We start from the raw sequence: 10,962 nt of genomic DNA, 5'->3' as shown, positions 1-10,962 counted from the left end.
CTACCAAAGAACAAAGACTTCCCATCAACCACTTTTTGGCAAACCAGACTTTAGAAAAAAAAAAAAAAAAAATAACAGAATTTAATACTGTCAGATATAGCTTTACTTATTTGCAAACTCTGTCCCACAGAGTGAATTTTCTGCAACCTGAACTTCACGGTGTCAAAAGTATGGCCGTTTTCTCAAAAACAAAAAAAAAAAAAAAAAAAAAAAAAAAACTAGGAACAACTTTCAGTTCAGGAGTGTAAAGCTCAAAATGATTCTCAGGCTAAAAGAAAAACAAACCCATCGTACAAACCAGATCAACACACTACATGGCCTCAGGGGTTGGCTCATTGGGAACAAGTATTTACACATCCTTCATTGGGTCTGTACATCGCTTCATTAACTGCTTTTTTTAAAAATTACAATTTGCAGTACTCAGCTTTGCCCTTTTGAACAATAAACCTACTTGCGTCAGATTTTGTTCTCAATGTTGTACTATTCTGATTTGTCGAAGTACGGTTTGTCAAAAGGCTCACAGGAGTCCTAGCGTGACTGCGCCCTCAGTGCACAAAAAGCCTTTGTACAATTTATTGCATTAGCAGGGCATGCTGGTTTATTTTCTTTCACTTTCCTGCTCACTTCTTAAAAGAAAAAAAAAAAAAAAAAAAAAATGTCCAGGTTGCTTTTTTTTTTTTTTTTTTTTTTTTTTTTGTGAATGCCTGACAAGTCACAAAATCTTTTAGACAAGGGGGGAATTCCCAATAACATTTTACACAAACACCCACTTCAGACAAAAATCACAAAACATTCACTTCTCAGAAAGACAAAATCTATGGACAGCAGTGGCAATTACAATAATCAACATATCAATCCAAAAACTAACAAGGTATGGACAGTGTTACTGCAGACAATAAGCCCCACGGGTACCACAATAGTTCTGTGTGATAGTATGAAGTCTCTGGGGTCATGATGCCAGCCATTTTGGAGTAAAGTACAGAGCAGTTGTAGCCCCCTGCAGTACAAGAGCTGTCCATGGAGCAGTGAGCTGCCGCTGTCCCGACAGGACATCCATTCTGGGCTGAGACACACACTGTGGTAGGAACTACGTGTAGGTTGGACGTGTGCTTGTCTGTTCTTTTGTGAAGAGTGTAATTTAGCGGGTTTGCAGTCAAGGAGAATAAATTATTGTGTGAGAAAGTGTGTTGCCTGTGTGTATTGTGTGTGATGCTTTGGGTTCGAGGGAAACGAGATGGCATCACGAGACACTGAATGTGTGTCTGCCAGGTTGTTTGAGTGCTGAGGTGCAGTGTAACCAGTGTGGCAATGGGAGGGAACAATAGAGTATGGGTGCTGCAACACAGCCTCTAGTGCTGAGAATTCTGTGCTGGCTGTCCATTTTGGATGCTGCCATTATCCTGCTCCTCCTCTTCTTCCTCCTCCTCCTCCTCTTCACTGACCAGAAACTCCTCTGGAGGCCAGCGAAGCTCCCCACTCTCAACTTCTCCCTCGGTAGGCTCAACCACAATGGATGGGAGCCGATCCTTGAGCTTACAGCAACGGTCAAAGTCTGAGGGGTCGGGGAATATCTAAAAGAGGAAAGACAATGGATATTAATATTTCATTAACCTCAGAAGTTAATACAATTTGTTTTCTAAATGGCAGAGCAGGCTGTCAAGCTACGAGAGTCAGCCGTCCCGTTGTAAGGTGAGAAATTTGTAAGCATATTTCTGATCAGTGCTAAGTGTGCGGTAGGCTCTGGGACAACAGAACTAATCTTGAGCCTTGTAGAAGTGTTGCAGGCACCACTACAAGGTTAAACAACTGAAGGAAGTGATGTGAAGACTAAACATCTGTGATGTGAAGTGGTTGCTTAAAATCCCAGTGGCATACCTGCTCTTGCCCAGCCCACATTCCTAACAGCCAAGCCAGCTTTCCACATCCTCACCCAAAAACAAATTCCACAAGAAATTGTTACATCAGTTGCTGTGTACTGTATGGGTAAATGAGGCATGTTTAGTGAGACTTACAGTAAAGTCTGCAACATGTTTAATCTAAATGCTTTGGTAGGCATTGTGCCCAGCAGCTCATAGCTGCTTACAAACTCATCCAGTACCACATCACCCACTACTCCGAAGATTATATGGGAACATAATCAGGGCATTTCAAAACGTGAAAGGTTTACTGGCAAAGTATTTGTGTATAAATAAAAATCTTATCGCCTATAACAGTCAGCATTTGGTGCAGAATACTTTACATTCCTGTGGACAGAGTTGGAAAAAACGCTTAGTAAAGAACATGAAAATCAGCCATGTCATCTATAAATTCAGACTGATACGTCTGCTTATAAATGCAGCGTGCCACACTCAAATGTTCAGATCTTAACTCAAGGGCATGAGAGACAGACAAGAGAGATTACATGCATTCCCTGTCCTGGCGAGATTGGACAACATCAGACTCTGTTCTCAGGAACCAGAAAAATGGCCCAGGAAAAAAAAAAAAAAAAAAAAAAAAGTATGCCACTCCTGGTCCAAGAACAGCATTTTTTGCTGTTTGGATAAAGTGGATGAATATTTTTAGACCTGCATATTTCACTCCAAGACATTGGAGGGGTCGGGAGCAATGTCACTGTCTGGGCAGAGAGCCGAGTGGAAAGAAAGCATTAGATGAGGCAGGAGAGAGATGGAAGAGATAGAGGGGATCCAGCTGTGTCCAAGTCTCCATGAATTCCACAGGAGACAGATGAGAAGGGAGAAAAAAATAAAATAAAAACACAAGAGCTATAAATATGCCTTGTGGATGTGAGAATTTATCAGGTTATGAAAGCATGTACGTGTATTTGTGGCTTTTACATGGTTCAAAAACCGCTGTGTATAAAACCACAGCAAGAGGTTTTATTATGCGTGTGTGCAGGTCTGTGTTCATGTCTAATGCCTGCGCGCATCTCCATTTTCTGGCCTGCATCACCAATCCTCACTGTGCGTCAGCACCAAGGGGAGTTAGGCAGTAAATGACCTTGCCTTTGGACTCATAGCTTACACGTCATAACTTGTTTCACTTCCAGTGGCAGGAAGCAACGACACATCAGCCAGGCACAATGCTGGCTATTTTAGAAATTTGTGTGTGGCACACTATACGCCTGAATCATGAAATTGCCTTTTGAGATGATAATTCAGTAAATGTGCTCATCCTTCTCCACTAGTAGGTCACATTCATTTCAATAAAATTGCAGCTGCAATTGTATCGTCCCACATTTTGTGTCAAAGATCCTGGCACCCATAATGGAGGAAGTGACTGGTGGCAACATCACTGCTCCGTACAGTGCTTTTCTAAGGAGTGGCTAGGACCTTGGGCAAATGGCAGAGGTGAGGAAATACAAAGTATGGGATGGAAAGAAAGGAGCAGTGGCAGCCTCTTTTTCTCTCTCCTCTCGTCCCCCCCCCCCATCCGCTCCTCTCAGACTCACAGCTGGGGTGTGAACTGTGGGGAGAGGAAGCCAGACTTATCCTCTGGGTCAGTCTACATCCTATCAAAGTAGTCTACATGCAGCATGGCATTACCAGGCTACTGTATTAGGTTTATGACTGTCACTTGTATGAAATTATCTAATCATTTTTAAAACAAGAAATGACATTACTACACTGTTGGCAAGTCTGGCCCACCAGTTAACATGCAGCTTCATTAACTATTAGGCCAACTTCCAAAACCATAAGTTTTGGAGACTTAACTGCATTTCACTGTAGAAGATTAATTGATTTAAGTATTAACATAGGGCCCTTTAATTCTTTTTCTTCACCCTAGGTACAAAAGTGACACTAAAATAAGCAAGCAGCTGTGTGTTTAAGTAGTTTTTTCCAAGATTGCCCTGTTGAGCTGACAGTAAAACAAAGCTGTTGAAAACCCCTTGTCATGACCACCTGATGGCTGCTTCTCTCATTTCTCTGAATCTGCAGGGTTTATTTTGGTTGCCACACACACACACACACACACACACACACACACACACACACACACACACACACACACACACACACACACACACACACACACACACACACACACACACACACACACACACACACACACACACACACACACACACACACACACACACACACACACACACACACACACACACACACACACACACACACACACACACGTTGTGACCGACCATAAACTCCAATGCCCTTTAACTAACATATTAGATCAGGAAAAATAAGGGATGTTGCTGTAATGTTTCTCTTAGCATTGTAATTTCATTCTTTGTTTTTAAAATGTTCTCAGTTATGTAAATCATCTTTTGGGTATTACACTTAAATGACAAAACAATTGTGTTAGCCTGACTCATAATTGTAAACTAAGTCAAACTATTCTAAATTTAGTAAAAAACAATTGTTTGGCCAGGGGTATTGTAGATAAAGAGACAATATGTAATATAATCTAAAATGCATCTTTTCTTTTGCATTTATATCCATTATACCAACATTTCTACTGTATCATACCAAATGCAGCTGCTGTTCCCAAAATCACAACATGCAGTGGCTGCTCCCTTCTGTTCTTGCGGACGTCATCCAATTCATGAGAATGAATGAATGACAAAGCCAAATAAAACGTAAGGGTTGGGAATTGAGACAGAAGTGGCATTTCATTGTTGTGCGTGTATGCGTGCGTGCGTATGTCCTACCTGGAAGGAGAGTCTGTCCTTGCTCGGGCTGAGCCTCATATCCTCCATGGGGGAGCTGTTGATCATCACCTCAGTCATATTTTGGCCGAGCACAACACTGGGCTGCAGGGTTAAAAGACGAAAAGAAGTTGTGATTAGATTCTGTGCAATGGTGATCATGTTCCAAGAGACAACGTATACTGCGCACAACCTTTTAGCACTAAAGCATAGTGCGGATTCAAAAAGGAATTAAGAAAAAGGTGGCAATTAATATAAATGTGGTGTGTGTTTCTACTAAATCTACTAGTGGACAGGTTGTATACAGTGAGACAAAAGATACTAAGTCATGATTAGAAATCAATAATGGCATGTTACAAGGAGAAAACTCATTTAAAAAAAATTAAAAACCACACCTATCAAACTGTTCATATGCATCCACACAGTCAAAGCCTGAAAGCCATGGTTGTTTGCTTTACCTGCACATGTTAAGACCGTTTTGTTTATACTCTGCACATCTTGACCACAACACATCAAGCATCCAGTTTGTGCTCTGCTGTGCTAATGCACTGCAAAAGGTGCACAGCTCATGATGTGGCTTGCATAAGTTAGCCGTTTCTAAATGCAGGATGGTGTGCTCTTGCACTAGCAACCAAAGAACAGTCATTGTGAGAGTGTGCTGGGGGAGTGCTGTGGTATCTGACTGGGGTGGAACTTGATGCACTCCGTTCCAAAGTGTAGCCAAACTTTCCATTTTAGAGTTTAGTAACAAGAGGTTGTTTATCCATGTTCAGTGCATTCACTATCTAGCATTGTCGTAGGAACGCTTTAAAAAAATAAGACAAAGCAGGTCCTAGGGCTGATAGACGCTGTCTTGAGACAAGATGCTGGGCAGCCTTCTCACTCTCTCCATTTAAAGCCTGGTGGTCAGTGGCCACAGGCTTGTGGTTTGTGTGGTCACTGGCTATATGAAACAAAGTAAACCGTACATGACAAGAGGCTCACTCACATCCCCACATTATCTGGTTCAATGGACTTTGTTTGGGGGCAAAGATGTGAGCTTCGCTTGACCTACTTTGAATCTTGAATGTTTATTTTTGGATACAGCAGAATGGTGATTATTTAAACATTGTTTTAAAATAAGGCATGATTATGTGTTCCAACATCCAAGAATACAATTTTACCATTCACCAGTCTTATTCATCTATTATGACAGGCATGCTCCGTAGCAACAGTAGAAAAACTGAAAATACCAAGTCATTTCAATGTTTCCATACAAACAGAACAGTTATGTATTTTTGTCTGCATTTATGAGTCATACAAAAAAAAAAAAAAAAAAAAAAAAAACCTCATACTGAGAGTCCATGTAGATCTCTATGAATATACATGTTTACTGGTAGAGCAAACATTACATAGATATTGCCTTGTAAATGACAGTTTGCTAAATTCAAGACTCTTCTCCACTTACTGCACTACATTTTAGCATTTAACATTACACTTGTGGCTACGAAGTAATATTCAGCAAAAGACAGTCTCACTTTAAATTCCACAAGAACAAAGTGAGCCGTCCCCCCCCCCTTTGTCTGAGCTCCTTTTGTTAATTTGGGATATAACCCGCAAGATTTCTAGGCTTCCACATTGTGCATCTACAACTTTCTGAAACACTGTCGTTCATCTTGCTAATATTCCGTTCAGAAACACACTGCAATCATGTTGACTCAATAAAGAAGCACATTTAACAAAAATACATCCTATGGGGGGTGGGGGAAGAATAGAGTGGCATGAGTCACTCAAAGCCAGGAGATCATTAACCCCTGAAGTAATTCATTTATCAATTAGTTTTTCCATCACTGCAATTACACACACCCCTCACCTGTTTCATAAGGGAAACACTGACATCGCAGTAGGATTTAGGGTAGAAAATTGAAAAGCTTCTGGCCGAATCACTATAACAACTTTTACTGCACCGGTTCGACGCGGCATACTTGGATGAAACAATACACGGATATCTAAAAATAAAAGAGAGGCTTGAAGGATACGCAAGATTTAACATGGAAAAAATGTCAGCTGGGGCTGCTCTTGCACTTATTTCATCTTTGACTGGGATGCAGAGAGGGCGAGGCAGGCATGCAAAACACAGCGGAGGTGGGAACAGAGGGCTGGACAGTGACAGACCTGAGCATAGCGGGACGACATGGAGGGAAGGGAAAGAAAGATAAACACTCCGGTCTTGCCAGTCATATTTCTGTTCGGGGATCGTATAAACATCCTGCTAGGCTAAGAATAACAGAACATCGGCCTAATAAAACATAAAGGGGCACAATAAGGAGGAAGTGGGGGTGCACAAGTAACAAGTCAACCTGGGAGGAAACAAACATACAGACTGCAGTCACATCCATTTACTGCTTAAAGTGTCAGGCAGGGATGAACAGTGTGTCCCTCTCACAGGGTGGAATACTAGAGAGACGTTAGGTGTTCTCAAGTAGCCTATGCAACCTGTACGTACGACATAAGATCAGCAGCCAGTCTACACCTTCATTGATTGTGTGTGGTTGATAATAAAATAAACCTCTTAACCTCCTGACCTAGTCAAGATAATGCATACCTGGTTCTGCCAGCTTCCTACTTCACATCCAGCCATAGGTAAGTAGGTATGTATGCATGTATGTATATATTTAGTGGTATATACAATTAATATAATTGTTTCTTTGAAATGTTGGTCAAACTAAAACAATTTGGAAACATCTTAGACCATGAATATTAACACAATTGTTGCGACTCTACTTGAGTTTACTTATGCAATATTTATTAAACGCTACAGTTGCATGAAAGATTGTTAATCAGGGCTACAACTAATTATTATTATCGATTGATCTGTGGATTATTTTCTCAATTCATCGATTAGTTTTGCTCTATCAAATGTCAGAAAATGGTGAAAATGTTTCAGTGTGTCCCAAAGCCCAAGATTATGTCCTCAACTCACAAGATAGATATGCCGTGTTGTTAGCAGCCTCCTTCACTTCTGCTTTGGAAAACTTCTATTCCACCTCATTATATAGTGACCATGTTGCCATTTGCTCTCAACTTCATGCAACAGCTATTCATACATTAGTAGGTAGCAGTAGAGATGGGCAATATATCGCTATTATAAATCGATATCGTGATATGAGACTAGATATTGTCTTAGATTTTGGATATTGTAATATGGCATAAGTGTTGTCTTTTCCTGGTTTTAAAGGCTGCATTACAGTAAAGTGATGTCCTTTTCTGAGCTTACCAGGCTGTTGTAACTGTTCTATTATTTGCCTTTACCCACTTAGTCATAGATTCTGATGATTTATCAAAAATTTCATTGTGTAACTATTTTGTGAAAGCACAAACAGTCAACACTACAATATCGCTGCAGTAGCGATACAGGTATTTGTTCAAAAATATCGTGATATTTGATTTTGTCCATATCGCCCAGCCCTAGTCAGCGGTCACATTTTAACAGAGCTAGTTGTTACGGTCAGTAATACCATTTGCCTCACACCAAACTGTCAAAATTCTGATAAGGATGCCCAAAGAATAACAGCCATTACCTAAGCACAACACCAGGTTCATCCACCTGTCTCAAGACTATAAAAAGGCCATGCTATCTCCTGTTTATACTGTAGTGGCACTGACAAGAGCCCAGGCAGCAACCTCACTGCACAAGAAGGGAATAGGCATCTTGCGTTATCAACATTGTTTCCCCTCTGCCACCCCACACTTCTTACTACTACTGTCATAAATCTCAGCCTGTGTGGCGACAGAAGCTCCATGCCAGTGCTGAGCGTTCCACCAGCTGAGTCACACAGCTCTGCAGGTATGTGGGTGGTGCGGGGACTGACTAAGACCCCCAGGAGCGTGCTGGAAGGATTCCTGCAAGTTGAGTCTACCACTGAAAAGACATCAAGAATCAGTTACTACTCTAGTGCCATATGGTAATCTCAAGTGAAAGGTTTGTTGACCTTATGTCTAAAAGCTTGCCCCAATCTTGCAGATCCAAGTACTGCTAGGCATACCTTTGAAATAAAAACTAAAACCGTATTTTCATATTTCTTATAGAAGTTAACATCACAGAACCGAAGCATTGGTATACTATACATAAAAGCACAGGCGAGAAAGCACAGTGTGGTTACAGTAAAGAGGTCGAGTCTGAAGCAGGAACAGCAAGAAGCCTGCTGAGGTTTGAACAGCGCTCGCAAAACAATGTTTCAAAAGCGACTTGCACATCCTCTCGACAAACAGGAAAAACATTTGACAGATAAGAGAACACAAAAAGGTTCAAGATGCATTCCCCATTTCTGTGTCAAGAAGCAAATCAACGGGTTAGTGTACTGATTGCCAAAAAGAAATGTGAGATTGTAGACAGAAGTAATGGACTGTAGCAGAGTGAATCCATCGTTCTCCAATTGCACTGCACCATTAAAGACCAAAGAATGAAGGCAGGGTCTTATTCAAATGTTTAAGGTACAGCCAAGTAAGCCTGTGTACTTCAAAGGTTTAAAAAAAAAAAATAAAAAAAAAAAATAAAAAAATTTCCTTGAATAGAAAACACTGAGCACTGACCTTTTGGAATTGGCACATGCAGCAAATACATCAAGCTGGCATGAGTTTGCCAGTGCCAATTTCGGGGGCAACACCCCACAGAAAATCTCAAAAGGGAAGAGTGGGTGTAGCAACAAAAGGTTGCTTATTCTGAGGGAAATCACCAAGCAAAAACAAACCACAACTATATATACACACACACTTCATTGTTCTTACCCGTCAGATGCAAAGCCAACAACTGCAGTGTCTGATACTTGTTTTAGTAATTTCTTTCAAGCACAAAGCAAGCAAACCACTGCTGCGCCTACATGTGAACAGGTGAAGGTGAAAAAAGATGTACTCACCAGTATATATCTGAGGGGGAAATACAGACATGAATTCACACCTGCTGTCAATAGAGCTGATTAGGGAATCTAATGACAGCTGCGGACTTCTTCCTACTTTCTCTCTCCAAGGCAGAACAGCACGCTTACGTAAACCGAAAGTAACTGTGCGACAAAGTCTGAGCACAAAACGCAGCTCTATAATTTGGTGCGTCTGATCATCACCTCAGCTGTGTTGAGCATTTATGCAAGAGGCGTGTGCTTGTTCAGCCGAAGACACGCCTCCTCTCTGCACGGAGCAGAAAACCTCAATGGCAGCGCATTAGCAGCAGGAGCCAATCAGAGCACATGTGACTCGAACCCCCTGATGACGACAGCAGCTACTGAACCCTCTCATTGGGAATGGACAAGAAGATACTGCATGATGCTATTGATTTGTAGTCTCCAAGGCAAAAAAAAAAAAAAAAAAAATCTTACCTCCTCTTGAATGACAAAAATCACACCGATTCGTCCCTTAGGTAATCCGTGACATTTATCCAAATGAGGAGAGCGAGAGCTCCTCCTTTCATTCACAAATATATTTCAAGGTCAATGTCTGCATATTGCAGCTGCAATGAATGGTCCTCTTGCAGGGTTTTTGCCTTTTAATATACCTTATAAAACAAAGCATGCAGAGTACACATGTAAGCAGACTGTTTCATACATTTCAAAATTATGTCCTTAAAGTATAATAAGCCAGGTTTTCCAGGACCTGAACGTGTTTATGCTATGTTCACGACCTCTTGGACATAGTGGACCTTCACACCTTATAACATGTCCAGTTGTCCTTTTCCCTGCACGCAGGTGTAGCCTACTGTATGTAGGCTACATTTGGCTCAGAGAAAGCAGGTGCACAGTGAGGCTCTGCAGTTTTAGGGGTAGATGGTAGGCCTCTATTGCCACCTTGTGACTGAACAAGGGCGAGTCCTTAGTTATCTCATTCATAATAATGAACAGTGGCAACAATGCAACATTTTTTTAAGAGTACATCTTTAAATGCTACCTCATTATCTTTGTGGTTACATAAACATCGCATTAAAATGCAGCTCACAGCTTCAGCGAATCTGGCAGTTTGCAAATGCCCTTTATTAAAATCTCTTGGGTGACAGCAGATGACACACACACACATGCCCAGCAGGGAGGCAAACAGCGAGGAAACAAGCACATTTTAAATGCTGCAGAAAGAGTTTTCTTTCACTCCTTAAAAATCAACCAGTCATTAAAACCTCATGTTTCTTGTTCAAATATTGTTCAACTCTAAATGAATAATGCACAGGACATATAGAATATTTCAGTGCAGCTCCAGTGAAGATTTGGTATAAGCTAATACTGAATAGTGTCAGACAGTGTGGAAAAAGGGCCTGCCAACGATGGGTCTGATTA

General features: G+C 41.1%; 1 protein-coding gene across 2 annotated transcripts; it reads right to left on the bottom strand.

Moving 5' to 3' along the window:
- Positions 1–738: 738 nt before the first annotated feature.
- lbh (LBH regulator of WNT signaling pathway) lies at positions 739–9,778 on the bottom strand. 2 transcript variants are annotated; one of them, XM_028565925.1, is made up of 3 exons: positions 9,562–9,778; positions 4,670–4,771; positions 739–1,571 (listed from the first exon to the last, which is right to left on the bottom strand). In XM_028565925.1, exons 2-3 carry the CDS (start codon positions 4,745–4,747, stop codon positions 1,350–1,352), a joined length of 300 nt encoding a protein of 99 aa, XP_028421726.1. In that variant the 5' UTR covers positions 4,748–4,771; positions 9,562–9,778; the 3' UTR covers positions 739–1,349. The 2 variants fall into 2 exon arrangements, with proteins under 2 accessions (XP_028421726.1, XP_028421725.1); XM_028565924.1 differs by lacking the exon at positions 9,562–9,778 and adding an exon at positions 9,434–9,542.
- Positions 9,779–10,962: the final 1,184 nt, after the last annotated feature.

This window comes from Perca flavescens, chromosome 20 (assembly GCF_004354835.1).
Source record: "Perca flavescens isolate YP-PL-M2 chromosome 20, PFLA_1.0, whole genome shotgun sequence".
NCBI lineage: Eukaryota > Metazoa > Chordata > Actinopteri > Perciformes > Percidae > Perca > Perca flavescens.
The sequence above is the reverse complement of the archived record's forward strand: the minus strand, read 5'-3'. Positions and strand labels throughout refer to the sequence as shown.